Below are 19,568 nucleotides of genomic sequence, written 5' to 3'. Positions count from 1 at the left end.
CTAATGGAAGACAATGCTAGACCTCATGTGGCTGGAGTGTGTCAGCAGTTCCTGCAAGAGGAAGGCATTGATGCTATGGACTGGCCCGCCCGTTCCCCAGACCTGAATCCAATTGAGCACATCTGGGACATCATGTCTCGCTCCATCCACCAACGCCACGTTGCACCACAGACTGTCCAGGAGTTGTCGGATGCTTTAGTCCAGGTCTGGGAGGAGATCCCTCAGGAGACCATCCGCCACCTCATCAGGAGCATGCCCAGGCGTTGTAGGGAGGTCATACAGGCACGTGGAGGCCACACACACTACTGAGCCTCATTTTGACTTGTTTTAAGGACATTACATCAAAGTTGGATCAGCCTGTAGTGTGGTTTTCCACTTTAATTTTGAGGGTGACTCCAAATCCAGACCTCCATGGGTTGATACATTTGATTTCCATTGATATTTTTTGTGTGATTTTGTTGTCAGCACATTCAACTATATAAAGAAAAAAGTATTTAATAAGATTATTTCATTCATTCAGATCTAGGATGTGTTATTTTAGTGTTCCCTTAATTTTTTTGAGCAGTGTATATATTGAGATCTGGCTGCGCACCCCCTGTAGTACCTCCCGCAGACCCCACTTTGAGAACCCCTGCCCTAATGAACACATCCCAGCTTCCAAGATACTGAAACCGGGGGGGGGGGGGTTCTCATTGGGTTCCTAATTCCTATTTGGTTGTATGAGAGAATGTTCTAATGTTATTGAAGCGTTTTGGTTATTAGTATGATAATGTTTCTGCAATATCTTCATATCAAGTCCGCATCCGCCCTGCAGTTCTGAAAACGTTCTTGGACTGTTCCTGGAAGGTTTTTAAGAAGGAATGGTCTTAAGAACGTTGTCATCTTGGATAGAGGAACATTACCATTAACGTACCAGAAATGTTCTGGGATCTAAACATTCTTAGCTGGTTTAAACTAAAGCCACCTTTTACAGTCCGTAAACATCTAACGTTGCACTGAAATGTGTTGACTGCGTGTAAGTCGACTCTGGATAAGAGCATCTGCTAAATGTAAATGTTCTCGTCTCTTCAGGTATTCCGTACCGTGTTGTCATAACGCCCATGAAAAAGCTGAGCATTGCCATGACAATGTCCAATCCCTGGGTGTGTGTTTCTGGAGAGCTGGGCGACTCAGGGATCAGGCAGATCCCCAAGAACACACAGGAGATCTTCTTCCAGGTGAGGTGCTCCGTCCCATTGTTTCCCTGGGCTGGGTGGAGCGGATGGAAGCTACTGCTTAGGAATTCTCCATCAAACATACATGCGCGCACGCGCTCACACACACTGTTCTTATTCTAGTTTCTCTCTCTCTCTGTCTCTGTCTCTCTGTCTCTCTCTCTGTGTGTGTGTGTGTGTGTGTTAGTGTCAGAACCTGGGCAGACTGAGCACCCTGCAGTTGGGCCAGGAGAACTCTGGCCTGCTGGCTAAGTGTCTGGTGGACTGTGTGATTGTGCACAATGAGATCACTGGACACACCTACAGGTAACACACACATACTGTATGGACACACCATTTCTTCTGTTAAACCTGCATTATACTGCACACATTTTTTTGACCAAGTTAGTTAGTGTTGCTCTAATTTCTGTACTCTCACAAGTTGTGTTCATTAGGGCACACAACGGAAAACCATTTAAAATGTTCTGCAACAGGAAAGAAACATTTGTGTTTAGGATTCGACAAGTCCAGGTTGTCCTTCTGTTTGTTTAGTCCCTAATGAACGTGACCCTGCTTCAAAATTCTGAATTGACAAATTTCAAATTGACTGCTCCTTTGCCCTGTTTCACATATAACCTCTGACCCCCTTATCTCTCTACCTGCACTCTCCTCCCAGGTTCCCGTGCGGCCGCTGGCTGGGGAAGGGTGTGGGCGACGGAAGCCTGGAGAGGGTGCTGATTGGCCAGCTGGTGTCGCCCGGAGGAGAGGAGGATTCTGGGAGGTGGTCGGGGACGCCCCCGGAGCAGGGCTCGCCCCCTCAGAGCGGACGCACGGGGGGTCTGGGGTCTCTGGGCCGCAGCAACAGTACGTATGGACACGCACGCACACACACACACACACACACACACACACACACACACACACACTGAGGGCTCAGATTTACTGAGCATTTACACCTGGTAACAGTTTGTACCTGTACTTTTATGAAGGGAAAGTAAAAAACTGATATTACACTTTTTATATTAACCATCATATTTTACCTTTCCTATGGTCATGAGTAAATGTGCACTTTTTGTACATTTTCTGTAATTCATCGCTATACTTTACTATTAATGCTCTATCTTTTCTCCCCTTCAATATCGTCTTTCATGCCATTGTCAATCTTCACGTCTCAATTCCTCTCTCCCATGCTCCCTCTACCTCCATTCTCTCTCCTTCCTACCATATCTCTCCTCCTCCATTCAGAGCTCTGCTCTGTCCAGGTGCAGGAGGATATGAGGGAGGCGGTGAACAACCTCGTCAAGCACTTCCACAAAGCAGAGCAGGAGGTAGGCTGTGTGTGTGAGAGATTCCAGATAGAGGGAGCAGAGGAGACTTTCTGCTGCTGTTTGTGTGTGTGTCTGGATCAATGCTTCTCCGTGTGTCTAGAGGTTATCATCAGCACGATTCACGACCTTCACTCTGCAAGGCAGAATCTCCCAGTTTAAAGGCAGGCTTGCTTTTTTCTCTAGTCTATGGCCTACTCTGACCCCCCCCCTTTAAAAGCCTGCTCTGACATCTTTAAAATCCCTAGTCTGAACTCCCCTTAAAAACCCCAGCCCTGTGGAGACAGTAGCTCACTGTAATTACATTTTTATCGGTTACCACTTAACCCCTCCCCCCAGGACAATGCATCGACCAATCAGCTTTAATACATTGACCTTTCCTTGACGTAGTAGAGGCGGAGGAGCCATGCAGATTCGCCCCTCAGTGAATTGTAAATGAAATAAAATGGGGGGGGGAGAGTGCCTTTAAAAAGCATGAAATTATATTATTATTTATAAGAGCTTCCAAGAAACCACTCGCTGCTTTGGGGAATTCTGTCACAGCAAGTGCTTTGGATTTGGTTTTTCCATTTCATCACAGGCTGTTGGAACCTGGAGGGAAAGTGGAATCGTGGTGCTTTGAGAGCCTTCTCTGGAACTGAAGTGTACTAGATAATATCGCCCTGGGCTTAAATTTGTCACCTTGGCAACCATAATTCAACTCCTCCACACTCCAGTCCAACAATTGTACAACACTGTAGGCAAGACAATAGTGCTTAATTTGTAAGGACGACTGAATGAATGCGGCTGGAAGGTTTCCGAAGAAACTTCAGAGGGATTCCATCCGCAGTCTGAGTGTTCTGCTATGTCCAGCTTAAAAGGGATGTAGCATCTTTAAAGGGGGGCTGAACTTACTGATTTAGCCTCGCTTTCAGTCATCCTCATTAGGAAATGCAACTGAGAATGAGATTTGGGTCTTGGAGGCGTGCTTTGGGTGTGGGTGGGTAGGGGTGTTCACACGTGGGAAGTGTTTGTATATTCACTCAGCCAAAACAGGAGACAGTTAGTCACTCACCCTTCTAGATAACTTGAAACAGTCTAACCAGGTCTTGTGTCTGGAAACTAGCCAACTTCTTTAGCCGATTGGCTTCAGTTGGTGGGTGTGTGACCATGGCAAAGTTGGTTTGACTTTGGATAGCCTATATGTGGGACTGTCAATATATTACATAATAAAAATGGGACAATTTTCAGTATTCTCATTTAAATGCATTCAATATTTGTGTATGAATTTCTACAATTTATATAGTTGGTTTGAAGTTCTTATATCATTGAAATTTGGATATATTGAAATTAAAATATTTTCCCATGTATATTGTGTAATTAACTGATGGCCCCTAACTAGCCCCATATGGATATCCAAAGTCAAACGAAATTGACCATGGTCAGTGTCCTGGGAATTACGATCGGGTCTTGTGCAGCTGTGCTCTGAATTGACGATCACTTGGGTTGAAATAAACCCAACCCAAGGAAAACTTCCTAATAATCTCCGTTTTGGACGAGACTGATTTTATGACCAATATTATCCAATTTACAATTTGTAGTCAATTTTGACACTAGAATAAATGTTTCTGACTCGTATCGATGCCACAGGCCGTTTTCAGTTTATTTTTTTATTCAATCTCTTTAAACTCTACCATTGTAACTGTATGGCCATTAAAACCATATCTAAATGTGTGGCCAGTTAGGTTAAATAGTACCACCAGGTAGCTAACCAGAACCATATTCTACAAGTTAGCGACTCTCATAAGATTGAACCTCTCCCCACTCGTCTCCTTTCAGAGGGGGAACCTGACTGCTCTGCTCTGTGGAGAGGGGGGGCTGGTGCGCTCCCTGGAACAGTTCCTCCTCCACGGCTTCAAGTCCTCGCGCCTATTTCAGAGGAGTGTGTTCATATGGGACTTTGTGGGTAAGTGTGTGTGTGGGGGGGGGACAGAATATGTGGAGTGTAGTAATGTAAATTGTCTCCATCTAGTGGCTCATTTTAAAAAGTTAAATTTTGCATTATTCAATGTAAGTGCAGCACAGCATGATTCACCTAGTAGCCCCAGTAAACGGCATCATCTTGTCATAGAAAGAGAATTGCGAGTGTTTTAGTCATTGTATTTCTATGGTCCCTGTCCTTCTGTGTTACCTGCCCCCCCCCCCCCCCCCCCCCCGCACTGCACACACAGAGAAAGGGGTGGTTTCCATGGAGACTGCGGATCAGATGGGTGACTTGCGGGGGTCAACAGAGCTATGTGACTCACTGTGTCACTATGCCAACGGCATCAACGCCTCGTCACGGAACATCGGAAAGGAGGGAAAGTTCCAGCTGCTGGTCTGCCTGGGAGTTAGGTGAGAGGTCAAAGTTGAAGGTTCAAACGGCAATGGAAAGGGAGATGGTCTAACGTCACAGAACAGATTTTGTAGAACAGATTAATTCCATCTTTATTCATCCTATTTCTATCTTTGCGTACAGAACGTTGCATCATTCTGAATAGACCCCAGTTGTGTCGACTGTGCAAGTCTGACTTGACAGATGCATTCAAACAGGGCCCTCTAATGAAAATGTGAACGTCACCACTCTGGTGGTTAATTTTATCATTCAAGTGACACACTTTCCCTTTCCCTGAAGCCCCTGAGCACTCCGCAGCCGGAGTGGCCTGCAGCAGGGCTGGTCTCCAAGGCCTCAGTCACAGACCTGATCCATTTACATCACACACAGTTATTTCAGCTAGGAATTTGGGCTGCTGCAGGCCTACAGCGTAGGGGTGGTGCGAACCGTGGTGGTCGGTGCCGTTTTTAAGATGAGGGAGGACGTTTTTAATGAGCATGGCGTTATTTCTATTACAGCATATTGGATGACTGTCATTCATATTTCATTCAACCAGTTCAATGTAACATTGATAGGTTTAGGCTACTACATGATACTAGAATTTTCCCTATACCCATCATGAGGTTTCTACAACCAAGCCTATAAATGAAAGGTGCACACAGGTCGAGAGAAATTTGAGGTGACAGTGACACATGGACAGACGGTGACATTCAATACCGCCTTACACACTCTTGCCTGCATCAAGCTGATCTAGGGTGTAATCATTAGTCCAACAGTTGCAAACAAGAGTTTCAATTGGACAAATTCAGGTATGTTTATCCCCGTTCCGTTTGCTTCCCTTTAAGAAACATTTTTCAACAGAATCGGCAGAATGAATACACACCTGATCATATGTAAACACAGTTCACTTTCATAGCAGCCACGTTGTATTCCTTCTCGCATCTATGCGCTCTCCTCCTCTCACATTTTCCCTTCGCTTGTGGACTTCAATGCACAACACATCAGCTGTATGTGACCAGTTGAAAAAAAAACTTTCCAAGCCATATCATAACCTCTACACACAGCCTACATTGTTGTCACCATATTAGCTAAAGTAACATCATAGTCAACACAGCTAATAGAACTAACGTGTTAGTAAACCCGCTACAATCATACAGTGTACAGTCAGTAAACAGTTTAGCAGTTACTCCGGTGGGCCCCGGTGGCAAGAAATTAATAAAACCAAAAGCTTACCTTGACTTGGAAGAGTTCCAGTGTTAGCTAGCTGGAACAACATAACATCCCTCTGTTTGAGCTGGGTGTTTGAGTAGGCTAAACTAGCAAGCTGCATTTGCTAAGTAAGTGAAAGTGAAAAATTGACTAAATATCACGTCAATGTACCCAGAGGAGGATGAAAAATAGCTGTCCTCCGATTACACCATGGTGCTACCCTACAGAGTGCTGTTGAGGCTAATGTAGACCTTCATAGCAAAAGTGTATTTTTATCAATTATTTGGTGATGTGAATATATTTAGTATAGTTTTATCTAAAAAGGATAACCTTTTTAAATGTTTCACTATTTTTTTGGTCCTCCCCTTCCTCATCTGAGGAGCCTCCACTGGAATGTAGGATACATAGTTGGCTGAATAACTGGGTAATGTCTTGTTCAAGCTGGTACCTACCTGGTAGTTAACTAAGAAACTATGTGGAAACAAGATGCCTTCTGGTACATACCTGTATTTAACTAAGAAACTATGTGGAAACAAGATGCCTTCTGGTCCCTACCTCAAAGAATTCACCACAATTGGTAAACAACCTTTTACCAAATGGTACATAGTGACGTTTGTGTCAATGAATTTCAAAGAAACTGAAATGTAATAACTATGCAGTTATTAGGCAATTGTTGTTTTAATAAGTAATAATTTCTAAGTAACGGGCAGTGGGCTGTAAAATATAACGTAACTAATAAGTTTTACATACAATGACAATTAATCTGGTTTGTTAATTGGTGTATGGTCTAAATTGATACGATTTCCCCATTACATTTCATGCATTTTGAGGTCTTCTGAAAGGCATAATATAAATGCAATTAATTAATGATGAAAATAAACAAAAAACAAGACTGTTGATTGAAGTAAGTGGTCTGAGGTGCTTTGGTAGACCTTGGAGCTTGCTTTTGAAAACGGGGCTTTATTATGATATAGTCCTCTTCTATATATTGTATTTACATTTTCCTGAGACGGACTACCTACCTAGCTAGCTAGTAACTGACCACTACTGGAAGAATCATCAAATTAAACCCACAACGAATGTGCTCACTCAATTGCTTTTGTTGAATTTTAAATAAAATGCTAACTTGCATCTATGAGAACCTAGTCAACAGCTCCAGGTACAAGTTGGTTTCCTATCCCCAATTCCAAACCGTAACCATTATGGCATAAATGCAACTCAGATTTGTTCTACACAATGCATTTCTGCTTGAGTGTTATGTAGTGTTGCTCCCTCCTGAACAGACCTGTGGCGATAATGATTTGACCTTTGACCCTGTGTGTTGGCAGGGACCGGCTGCTGCCCCAGTGGCTCCCCCTGTTGGCCGAGTGCCACCTGACGGCTGGTCAATACGAGAAGTCCGCGCTGGTCCGGGATCGTGCCGCCGTCCACTCACTCTCCCGCGTCCTCCACACCCTCCACGAGTTTCCCATCGCCCTGGAGCCCGCCCTGGTCAAGGGGGTGGATCTCTAACCCCATGGTGTTTTAACCCCTATCCACAGACTGCACAACGCACAAAGGGTGGCTGGGCCTCAATAGTGTCGAGTGACTGCCTCTCCATGTGTCCTCTCCTTCGTTTCCGCACTGATCTGAGAACTTGGCAGGTGTAAGTAAGAAGTATGACACATGCCCTTCATTGGGATCATCACTTCTTCAATCCAGTCAGATCTAGTGCAGGTGAGGGAGAGGACCCGAGGACAAGAAGTCACTTTAGACTATTGAGACGCAGCCAGCAGGGCCTGCCTGGTCAGAACTGGACAGCTGAACTCTCATGAGGAGAGAGGAAGTGACAATGGTAGACTTTGTGGGGTGGGAGTCTGGGAGGGGATGGAACCCCAAGGTTCTGCAGGGCTATATTGCCACACCACAGCAGGCCTACTGCCTCATTCACTGATGCAAATGTCATATCCATTGAAGTTACAATGTCATACATACAGGGGCGCAACTTTCACTGAAATTGCATTTTTGTCCCCCCCAGTTTTATCATTGGAATGTGATACAAAACGAGCCATCTATGTGCTTTAGGGCCATGCGGATGCCTCCTAGCGGTCAGGTAGGCTAGATAAAAATAAATATAAAAAGATCCCCCCCACTTCTAAAACCAAAGTTGCTTCCCTGCATACATACATACATACAGAAGAAAACAGTATTTTATTTATTTTCCTCTTGTTTACACTGTGATCTGTCTCTTGGAGTGAGGCGGAGTGATTACCTTTTAACCAACCAGCTTTGACGTCTCAGCTCACACTGTGAAGGGGCAAGGGAGAAAAGAGTTGTGATGAACTTTGACTCCACCTACCTGTCCTGCTCTTACTTAACCCAAGTCTTATTGCTGTTATGCTTGCCCTTGGAATATAAACCTGACATGCATGGCCATATCGGGGTGTATTCACAACTGAATGCTCGTTATCGTTGCAAAATGTTTCCCATTGCAAAACATTTTGCTATGGGTCGCAATGGTGTGCACTAATGAATACACCCCATGTTTTTCCTTTCTCTCAGTGATGTAGTCTCTAGCTACAGTTATTCTGCTGCCCGATCGTCTGTATTATTATGGTATGGACATTGTGAATGGATTAATTTCTAATCTAAAAAATGATTGAGATTAAGGATAGTTACTCTGCTCAAATGCTGGTGTAGATGTTTGTTCTCCAAAACTTGGTAACACTTGATAATAACTTTCCTGAATAAACCATCATAAATGCTTTATAAACTATAAATGTTATAAAATGTAATGCTTACAAAAAATACTTCATTCATAGTTTATTAATTCCTTCATGAAAGTTGATGTAAAGTGTTACCAAAAACGAATGTGTTGCCCTCTTGAAATTGTCTGTGCAACAGTTGCCTGGTCCTGTACATCGGAAGTTTTATTTAACCTACTGAAGCCCTAGCAGCACTAATCTTCTCAATGTTCCCTGACTTAGGCCCGTCTGTGTATTGTTCTATTGACTTTTTGCCTCCTACTACAGGGTCATTCTGGTTTTGCTGACAAAAATATTGAAAATATTGGTTTGAAATATTGAAAATATTGGTTTGAAATATTGAAAATGGTCTTGTCAATTTTAAATTTGTTTACAAGTTTTTTTTTTTTTTTTTTTACTGTGACTTTATTTGAACATTGCTTTGTAAGAAGTTGTCCAGTCATACAATGTTACCATAGCCTTTTCATTTGATAGAGAGAAACCCCAACTGTCAACATTCTATTAACAGAAAATGGCATTTTGTTTTCTAAATGTCATGTTGCTTATTTAATTGTAATTGCTAGGTCAAAACATTGAAGAGGTTCTTCTTCAAAAACAAGCTTGATATTATATTTATATTTCATTTTGCTTTTTGGTTAAGGTCCAAAGATGGTGGAAAATGTCATCTCCTGCACTGTCCTGCAAGCACAATCCTTTTTGTCAAACCCACAATGATGAAGTCTCTAGCTTATTATTATTATTATTATTATTATTATTTGAAAATTGATATTAGGGTAAGTAATCTGTTATTTTCAACATTAATGAATTGTGTCGTTAAAGATTAAAGTCTGCTAAGATATAAAACTGACTTTTCGTTTTGTTGGGTGATTCTCACAACTGTAGGGCCTATGATAGGCTACGTCATTTGATGCAAAGGTGGTGTCCGCGCGCAATGGTTGGTTATATAATTTGTTTAATAATCATGTTTGTTTGGGCATACATTAGGCCTAGTTAGCCTTTACCATCACAAAATGGCTTTAACTTTTACGATGATAATTACACAAGCCATCTGGCGTTCCATAGTAAAACGATTTGCTCCGCCTCTTTGCTTACGTTCTCCAACGTGCCATAGCAACGAGAGACGAGCCCCCTCTTCCCGCGCAATGTTCCCATCCTTATAAGGCCAGCAGAGCGCAGACGCACTGATACGTCAGCCATTTATGCAAACTAGGTTGATTGAAGAAAATCAGAAAATGGAGGCGTGGATGGCGCGCACGCGCAGTGAGTCCACAACTACCCAGTCCCAGACACAGCGAGCGAGACGTCAACAACAGAGAGCTGGTTACTGATGCTGGTGAATTGTGAGAGTAATCACATTGTAACGACTCGTGTTCAAGGTTATTACTTTGTATTAACTACGTTCGATTTGCATCAAGGTAAGAATTGTGTTGGCTATTGTTCAATAAGCTACTCAAAATGTGCAAGCTTTTGGTGTCTGTTTGCTTGACTATTGTAGGCTATGATTCAAAACAAGTAAGCTCGAGTTGTTGTCCACTTGAGAAGGCGAGCAATTAACATCGATGTCACAGGTAGAATTAAGCATTAATAAGCCTAGCATAGGCCTACTATTTTACCACTTTTTTTTATAGGCTAGTTTGAATTGGAATAATAATTGGATAAACAATTGCAGCAATATGTTTCATGACTTCTGCATGTGAACGTAAACTAAAGAAACCCAGTCTGCAACATACTAAAAAATGGATGACGTGAACAGCAGATTTGGCCCTAAACGCATTTTATCCCCTTGATTTCTAGCTCTATGCCTTGTCCATTATTGTATAGTGTCTTGATTAATTCGTTTTAGTTGTGATTCTGAATAGGTGGATTCATAGCTTCTAAGTCCATTAAGTTTGCAATGTTGAAATGTGCATGTTCCGCATGTGATTCATGACTGCATACTGATGTAAATAATGTCCAAGTTCGAGCTCCCATCACGCCCACCCGAGCTGAGTTTACACGCGATTACTCCGTGTGTCAACACATTCATGGATGCATCTATCACGACAAAACAAGTAGTAACCTAACCAAATAATAGCGAATATTAAACTGAAATGATAGCAAGATCAAACCACAATTTGAAAGCAATGAAGTACGTTGTCACTGTTAAAAACCGAAGCTTTGAACTTGGTATGTGTTTGAAGGTGCACTGGCCAGTGACGCGGCATCGCTTGAATAACAAAGAGTAAAGATCACATTACAAGACTGTTCCAAAGCATGATTGTATATTTTTAGAGAGGAATATGTCCGTTTTCTGAAAAAAGTTTGATAATGCGGTTGTGTCATCGACAGTCGAGTTTATGGACTTGAAGACGACCGACGGCGGGTTGAAAGGTTCCGTTTAAAATGGGTGCGTATGAGGCTGCTCGTGTGCCATGCTTCCTGGCGAAAGTGGGCGGTGAACGTATCGAGTTACAGTAGTCTTTCCTCGGTGGAAAGGATCTCTTTTTCATCATGACCGACTACTTTCATTTTTAAACATAGGCGGTTTTAATGACTAACGATGTTAAGTCTGTTTTACAACTTTAAAATTAGAAATATTTCGGACATGATCGCGCATCACACACAAGCTCCATTCCTGCCATCACACACACCCTGTCCTCACTCCCTCCTCCCCTCCCTCACTCCCCGCCTTTGAAGTGTGTTGCCATGTAGAGTTACGGCACATAGGCCTACTGTATTATCCTGCTACTGTCTGTGGTTGTACCACTGCATTGTCATGAGACCCGAAGGACTGCCGCTTAAATGGCAAAACAAGTAGCATGCGGGCGCGGCTCACGGTTTTGCCGCATGATTATTTTGAAGGCCTCCACTGTGCTTAGTGATAGGGTTTGCATGGCAACATAAGAGAGAATTCCACTTTAAATGTCGATTAGAAGTAAACCATACCCCCACATATATATATATATATATTTTTTTTTACAATTTCTTGCACCACGAGGTATTCACACAAGCAGCAGTTCTCATCAATTTAGCCTCTTTCATTCACCTGACAGGCGCGTCTGTCCTTTAGCATCAAAACCAGAGTTTACAGGTTTGTCATACCTTATGATATGTTTTATTTTGCCATATCGGTGCGGAAGTTATGCAAATCTCCGAGGGCGATAAGAGCGCGGCAGCAGGGGGACATTATCTGTCTGACGTGCAGACAGCTGACCTATATTCACTCCATTTGGGTCAAGGCATGGCACTCACTTTCATCTGCCGCGCGTTATTGCGCGAGCCGTCTGAAAAATATTACATGTCAGAGCTATATCAACCATCTATATATATATATATGGAAACACATTGAAATGGTAGCCTGTTGTTCCGCTGGTTGGTACACAGGCTGAATATTTTGCATAACGTTTGAATAATCCCTTAATAGGGAATAGATATGCCCAAAATGTAACATATGCCTGTAGGCTAACCATCGCCTGTTATAGGCCATTCCTTTTCATTACGATTCTTGCCATTTTTAATTTTAATAAACAGCAAATTACCATTGCTGTTTTGTGTTTTTGAAAACAGATGTTTGGCTTTCACAAGCCGAAGATGTACCGGAGTTTAGACGGCTGTTGCATCTGCCGCGCCAAGTCCTCCAGCTCGCGCTTCACGGACAGCAAGCGGTACGAGAAGGACTTCATGAGCTGTTTCGGGTAAGCAAGAATTTCTGACAATTACCGCGCCTTTTAAAGTGGATTTCCACGTTGTAACAATGTAATTACTATAGTCTGCTGCAAACGCAGCAGAGTCAATGAAATTCCACACATTAAGTTATGTTTCCATTGCGGTGTGGTGCGTAAATTACGCATGGCGCCTATGCAGCAAACAGGTGTAGTATAGCGACATTGCTGCCTCCCAAGCACACACTCACAATTACAAAACATTGTATTGTCCCTATGAGTCGACAGCTACATGTGAATTCATCTAAAATGGTTTGAATATAAAAAATAAAAGATGTCCTGGTAACCAAAATGTAATGACATTAGGAATTATAATATTAACATTGTTCACATTGTCCTGCTTAACCCATATTTCACATGTTTTCCCCTCATGTACAGTGATGGAAAAAAGTATTTGATCCCCTGCTGATTTGGTACATTTGCCCACTGACAAAGAAATTATCAGTCTATAATTTTAATGGTAGAAATAAATTATCAGTCTATAATTTTAATGGTAGGTTTATTTGAACAGTGAGAGACAGAATAACAACAAAAAAATCCAGAAAAACGCATGTCCTTTAAGAGTGTGCTCCTAATCTCAGCTCGTTACCTGTATAAAAGACACCTGGGAGCCAGAAATCCTTCTGATTGAGAGAGGGTCAAATACTTATTTCCCTCATTAAAATGCAAATCAATTTATAACATTTTTGACATGGGTTTTTCTGGATTTTTTTGTTGTTATTCTGTCTCTCACTGTTCAAATAAACCTACCATTAAAATTATAGACTGATCATTTCTTTGTCAGTGGGCAAATGTACAAAATCAGCAGGGGATCAAATACGTGTTTCCCTCACTGTAGATTGTGTGAAACTCGGTCTGGAGAAATCTGCAATGCCTGTGTACTCCTGGTGAAACGATGGAAGAAACTCCCAGTGGGGTCTAAGAAAAGCTGGAATCATGTAAGCTCCACATTTTGTCTTGATCTCCTCTTCACCACTTACCTGTCTGTTGAAAATGGTTACGAATAACACCAAAAAGAGGAGAGGAGCTCCTATCAATCTCTCTTCTCCTTTTCTTTCCTATCCCCCTCTTCTGTTCTCTACTCTTCTTCTCTCCCCTCCTCTCCCCTCCTAGGTGGTTGATGCCCGAGGAGGCCCCAGCCTAAAGATGTCTTCCAGGCCAAAGAAGCTGAAGTCCCTCTCCAAGAGAGCCAGGCCAAGCCAGATCAGCCGACTGCAGAAAGAGCTGAAGAGAAACAGTAAGTCCTGTTCACAATGCTCCATAAACATAATGGGCTTTGACCACTTCAATAATAGATCAATGCAACCATAAGGACCCAATCTCAGTGCTTTTCAGGCACTGAGGCAGACAAAAAATAAATAATTTCACGAGTATCCTTGTATTGTAGCCTAACCGCAGGTAGCCTAGTGCTTAGAGCATTGGGCCAGTAAAAGGTTGCTAGTTCGAATCCCCGAGCTGAAAAGGCATTTAACCCTAATTGCTCCAGGGTTGCCATTGATAATGGCAGACCCTGGCCGTGACCCCACTCTCAGAGGGAGTTGGGATATGCAAAAAAAAACATTTTCAATTCACACATGCGTATAATACACGCTTGTACATGAAATAGGACAAATATAAGCACCCACCTAATTATTATTAATATACAATTATATATGTAAATATTCTGGCGGTTGAGATGTTTCAAACTTTGCGCAACATTCCCACTCTGAACATACCCCTGCTGCATTCTACCAAATAATATACACTACAGTATAGCTTACTTCATCTACGGATCTACCGCCCTTCCAGACTCTGATGCCCACAGCACCACGTCCAGTGCCTCCCCGGCCCAGTCTCCCAGCTACAGCAACCCCTCAGACGAGGGCTCCGACACAGAGCTCTCCCCTGGCTCCAGCCGCTCCCCTGTCTTCTCCTTCCTGGACCTCACCTACTGGAAGAGGTAAGGCTGGAGGACCTTACAGAAATAGAAACTGAAATAGAAACGCAACATGTAAAGTGTTGGTCCCATGTTTCATGAGCTGAAATAACAGATCCCAGAAATTTTCCATACGCACAAAAAGCTTATTTCTCTCAAATTTTGTGGAGAAATTTGTTTACATTTACATTACATCATTTACATTTTAGTCATTTAGCAGATGCTCTTATCCAGAGCGACTTACAGTTAGTGAGTGCATACATTATTTTATTTTTATTTTTTCATACTGGGAATCGAACCCACAACCCTGGCGTTGCAAACGCCATGCTCTACCAACTGAGCTACATCCCTGCCGGCCATTCCCTCCCATACCCTGGACGACGCTGGGCCAATTGTGTGCCGCCCCATGGGTCACAGGGTTTACATCCCTGTTAGTGAGCATTTCTCCGTTGTCAAGATAATCCATCCACCTGACAGGTGTAGCATTATCAAGAAGCTGATTAAACAGCATGATCATTACATCTTGTGCTGAGGACAATAAAAGGCAGTTTTGTCACACAACACAATGCCACAGATGTCTGAAGTTTTGAGGGGAGCGTGCAATTGGCATGCTGACTGCAGGAATGTCCACCAAAGCTGTTGCCAGATAATTGAATGTTAATTTCTCAACCATAAACCGCCTCCAATGTCATTTTAGAGAATTTGCCGGTACGTCCAATCGGCCTCACAACCACAAACCACGTGTATGGCGTCGTGTGGGTGAGCGGTTTGCTGATGTCAACGTTGTGAACAGAGTGCCCCATGGTGGCAGTGGGGTTATGGTATGGGCAGGCATAAGCTACGGACAACGAACATAATTGCATTTTATCGATGGCAATTTGAATGCACAGAGATACCGTGATACCCTGAGGCCCATTGTCGTGCCATTCATCCGCCGCCATCACCTCATGTTTCAGCATGATAATGCATGGCCCCATGTCGCAAGGATCTGTACACGATTCCTGGAAGTGTCCCAGTTCTTCCATGGCCTGCATATTCACCAGACATGTCACTCATTGAGCATGTATGGAATGCTCTGGATCGATGTGTAATACAGCATGTTCCAGTTCCCGCCAATATCCAGCATCTTCCCACAGCCATTGAAGAGGAATGGGACAAAATTCCACAGGTCACAATCAACAGCCTGATCGATTCTATGCGAAGGAGATGTGTCGCGCTGCATGAGGCAAATGGTGGTCACACCAGATACTGACTGGTTTTCTGATCCACGCCTCTACCTTTCTTTTAAGGTATCTGTGACCAACAGATGCATATCTGTATTCCCAGTCATGTGAAATCCATAGATTAGGGCCTAATGAATTTATTTCAATTGACTGATTTCCTTATATGAATTGTAACTCAGTAAAATCTTTGAAATTGTTGCATGTTGTGTTTATATTTTTGTTCAGTACACATGCCCTGTTAGACAGTATGGGCCAGTTTCCCAGGACACAGTTTATCCTGGATTGAAAATGTCCATTGAAAGTGCAATAGACTCCTTTCCAGTACACGACACACTGATGTCATGCACAGATGCGCGTGACTCTTGGCAGAAGTAAGAAAGCCATCTCCATCTGCGCCCATTCAACAGCCTAGATTTACTTTTTCATTACTTCTGAACAAAATAACTTTGTGGGGTTCTCATACATTTACAATGATGTTTTGATTCTTGCTTGAACAGTCGCTAAGATTATATTTGGTTGTGATCTTTGCAAAATAGCTATTTTGGATGCAGCAGTTGTTAGCTAGAATGCTAACGCTTATTGACATAGGCTGTTGCAAAAGCTAGCCAAATAGCCATTTTACTGGTTGAAGTTGAACTGTTTTTTAAGTATAATGCAGTTGATTTGCGAATATGACACAAACATTATATTAAGCAGGACATTCATAAGAGCCTTCAAATCCAATTATAATCCAAAAGTAGTGTGAAATGCACTCATAAGCAACATGTAAATAGAGGCTTTTTTTGCTGGCGTTCTATAAGAACTCCCACGTGTTCTGCCGCCAACTTGCGCGCATCGCCCTCGTGCGGCAATGTTTGCAAACACAGAAAGGGGTCTATAAAGTCCAGGCTTAATCTGGGTGTGGGAAAACTTCCCTTTGTGTCCTGCAAACTCTGTTTGAGATGTAGAATGTTCATGACTGCCTTGTCCAAACACTTCCCTTTTTAAACAATATGTATTGTTTTTTGTTTTGGTAGTTTTTTTTGTACTTATTTAGTCAGTGTTGTATTCATTTTAGTGCGGAACAGATGTGGGAAGCCTTCTGATCCATATGTAGCCTCCCATATCCATGGTCACCAGTGTTTTGAAGTGGATTTATTCCTCTGAGAACAATGATAATGAGGATGAATATGATGATAAACAGGAAGAATGTGTCCTTAATAAACGTTAACACGTTGTATCTCAGCACAGGTTGTGTCTGAGTGACTGTAACTTGTTCCCTGTGTCCCCCATGTCTGATAATACTCATACCGTTTCATACAGTCTTCAGTCGGTAAGGTGGTACATCATGAATTCATTATCCTATATGGCCTGTATGTGTGTGGCAACTCTTTCCCATTTTATATACACTGCTCAAAAAAATTAAGGGAACACTAAAATAACACATCCTAGATCTGAATGAAAGAAATAATCTTATTAAATACTTTTTTCTTTACATAGTTGAATGTGCTGACAACAACAATATATATATATATTTTTTCACTTCACACAATGCAGTGGTGTGTGTGTGTGTGGTGAGCTAATGAGCCTCCTAACAGAACACTGCGCCTGTAATCTCCAGCCTGGAAGCTTCCTTGTTAATTTTCACCAGATGCGCAGCCTCACCACTGCTCTGGAAGTCAGATAAAAGAGAGGAAGGAAGGAAATAAATAAATAATGAAAGAGAAAGAAAGATGAGCCATCAAAGGAGAGCTTATTTTGTATTTTATATGCGCACATGCATTAGTGTCTGTAACAATAATTGACTGTATCTTGCATGGTTGGATGTACCGTGTCAGTATCACAGGAATAATCCCATGCTCCTTTGCTCCTCCTCTAGGCAGAGGGTGTGTTGTGGGATCATCTACAAGGGCCGCTTTGGGGAGGTGCTCATCGACCCCCACCTCTTCAAGCCCTGCTGCCGCAAGAAACAGCAGCGGCAGCGGCTGGAGGAGGAGGAAGGGTACGAGGAAGTGGAGGTGGAAGTGGTAGAAGTGGCGGAGGAGGTGGGGAAGGAAGAGGAGGTGGAGGAGGAGGAGGAGGAGGAGGGGGAGGAGGTGAAGGTGAAGAGGTCAAACAACAGCCAGAAGAGCTTAGAGACTCCTCAGCTACAGGTCACCATGACAACACCTCAGACCGAAGAGGATGAGGAGGAGGTTGAGGAGGAAGACTGGTAACGCTGCACCACAGTGTGTGCATCTTTAAAGAAGCCTTGGGAGTGCTCCTGGATTACAAGCGCTTACAAAAAGAAGTTACGTCGGAATGCCTTCAGTCAACGAGCAGCTGAAACCTATTTAGACTTTTTTTTTCTGTAATTTTGTTTGTTAGTTTGGTAACTTGTGGACTGACTGAGCCATCTGGTCTTGTACTTGGTATTCTCCTTGTCCTGGGTTCATGCTCATTAGGCCGGGCATGCAACGGAAAATGAAAATGAGCTTTTCTTATTGGCCAAGTCCATGTAGTACCTACGTGTTGCAATCTATTTTCTTCCATTTGGTTCCTAATGAATACGACCCAAATGTTCTAACACCTCTCTTGGTGTGTTTTTCTCCTTGACATAAAATGCTGTAGCTCTGACTGATCGGCAGCCTACCTTTTACAGGTTACGGTCGTACAGTAGCACTTGTATTATACTGAAACACATTCACATTTACACTATTTTTATCTATTCTGTATATGGGCCTGTATATATTTATATATGGGCCTCGGTTGAGAAAGGCCTATTCACAGCACCAACAGCCAATACACCAGCCTTAATTTAGTGAGGGAAGGCAGCGCCTGTGTTTTGTCAGTGTTGGTACTAACGGATGATATTACAGGGAAATTTCAAAAAGGTTCAACTTGATATTTATTATCTCCAACACCACCCCAACATCAAAATATTTTAAAACGGCAGGTATCTATGTTTTGTAGTCAAAAGGATGCACACCAGATTATGTAAAAGAAAATTATGATTCTGGATGAAAAACATTTGACATCATGTGATTTTTAACCAACTATGAGCAGGCAAAGGTTAGGAAACTAACTACCTCATCATTTCAAAAGTGTTTCTGGATTATGTCATCGGAAACATTTTTCTTCCTCTATCTGCCTCCCATCTTTATGACTACACAACATTGAAGCGCGCTATTTTCGCATATGTTGATGTGGCGCTGGAGATGATGAATATGAAGTTGAAAATTGTGAAATGTCCCTTTTTAAGGCATAATAGTTAGTTGCTAGTTTGTTGAGTTTTCTCCTGCTTATTATGTATTAATGGAGGCCTTAGGCTTTCAAAATGAAGAGAAGCAACACAGTGTGTTTTACATGAAGAAAAAATAACCCCTCTCATCCAAAATATCTGGAGATCAGATGCATAAGTCTAATAAGCTATTGCATGGCCTTAAAAGCATAACTAAATTTTTTTGGAAGTCTTGCTCGTATTTTCCAGACCTAATGACCCGAAGCCCCAAAGTATTGTTTTATTTAAAAGGGGAATACATGTCACAATTGTCTCCTCTGCTGTATTATACACCAGCAAGTACAATAGTGACCAGTTCAGATCATGAACTATTCCTTCTAGAGGCTGGAATACTTTTATACTTTAGTTTTTCTTACTGTCAGTAAGGGGACAGGATTATGTAATTAGCACACACACACATTTTGTTCTTCTATCCTCGTGGGGACCTAAAATTAATTTCCATTCAAAATCAAATTTTCCCTAACCCTTACCTTAATGCCTTACCCTAACGCCTTACCCTAAACCTAACTCCTAAACCTAACCACTAACCCCTTACCCTTACCCTAACTGTAATTGTAACCCTAAACCTAACCCCTAAGTTTAAAATAGCCTTTGTCCTCATAGGGACGTGGGAAATGTCCCCATGAGGGAGAATTTTCGTTCTTTT

General features: G+C 42.4%; 2 protein-coding genes across 2 annotated transcripts in view; both read left to right on the top strand.

Annotated features, from left to right (window-relative positions):
* The window catches only part of LOC311148847 (DENN domain-containing protein 5B-like), a 40,078-nt gene extending 30,536 nt beyond the window's left edge, over positions 1-9,542 (top strand). Inside the window, exons 15-21 of the mRNA XM_084185844.1 lie at positions 1,072-1,217; positions 1,402-1,520; positions 1,870-2,057; positions 2,439-2,521; positions 4,337-4,463; positions 4,729-4,891; positions 7,409-9,542. Of these exons, the coding sequence (XP_084041970.1) occupies positions 1,072-1,217; positions 1,402-1,520; positions 1,870-2,057; positions 2,439-2,521; positions 4,337-4,463; positions 4,729-4,891; positions 7,409-7,592 (1,010 nt within the window). The 3' untranslated portion in view covers positions 7,593-9,542. The remainder of the gene's footprint in view (positions 1-1,071; positions 1,218-1,401; positions 1,521-1,869; positions 2,058-2,438; positions 2,522-4,336; positions 4,464-4,728; positions 4,892-7,408) is intronic.
* Positions 9,543-10,109: 567 nt separating this feature from the next.
* LOC311149269 (SIN3-HDAC complex-associated factor-like) lies at positions 10,110-18,206 on the top strand. The gene is made up of 6 exons (XM_084186391.1): positions 10,110-10,239; positions 12,371-12,498; positions 13,364-13,463; positions 13,639-13,762; positions 14,314-14,464; positions 17,522-18,206. Exons 2-6 carry the CDS (start codon positions 12,371-12,373, stop codon positions 17,856-17,858), a joined length of 840 nt encoding a protein of 279 aa, XP_084042517.1. The 5' UTR covers positions 10,110-10,239; the 3' UTR covers positions 17,859-18,206.
* Positions 18,207-19,568: the final 1,362 nt, after the last annotated feature.

The sequence above is a fragment of the Coregonus lavaretus genome, assembly GCF_964263955.1.
Source record: "Coregonus lavaretus genome assembly, chromosome: 21".
Classification (NCBI taxonomy): domain Eukaryota; kingdom Metazoa; phylum Chordata; class Actinopteri; order Salmoniformes; family Salmonidae; genus Coregonus; species Coregonus lavaretus.
This window is presented reverse-complemented; position numbering and strand designations above follow the sequence as displayed.

What these genes read in the sequence shown, in the direction of transcription:
- LOC311149269 (XM_084186391.1), top strand. Translation starts at nt 12,371, where the DNA reads ATGTTTGGCTTTCACAAGCCGAAGATGTACCGGAGTTTAGACGGCTGT. An exon ending in GACTTCATGAGCTGTTTCGG is followed by an intron (nt 12,499 to 13,363) that starts GTAAGCAAGAAT and finishes CCCTCACTGTAG; the next exon opens with ATTGTGTGAAACTCGGTCTG. An exon ending in CTAAGAAAAGCTGGAATCAT is followed by an intron (nt 13,464 to 13,638) that starts GTAAGCTCCACA and finishes CTCCCCTCCTAG; the next exon opens with GTGGTTGATGCCCGAGGAGG.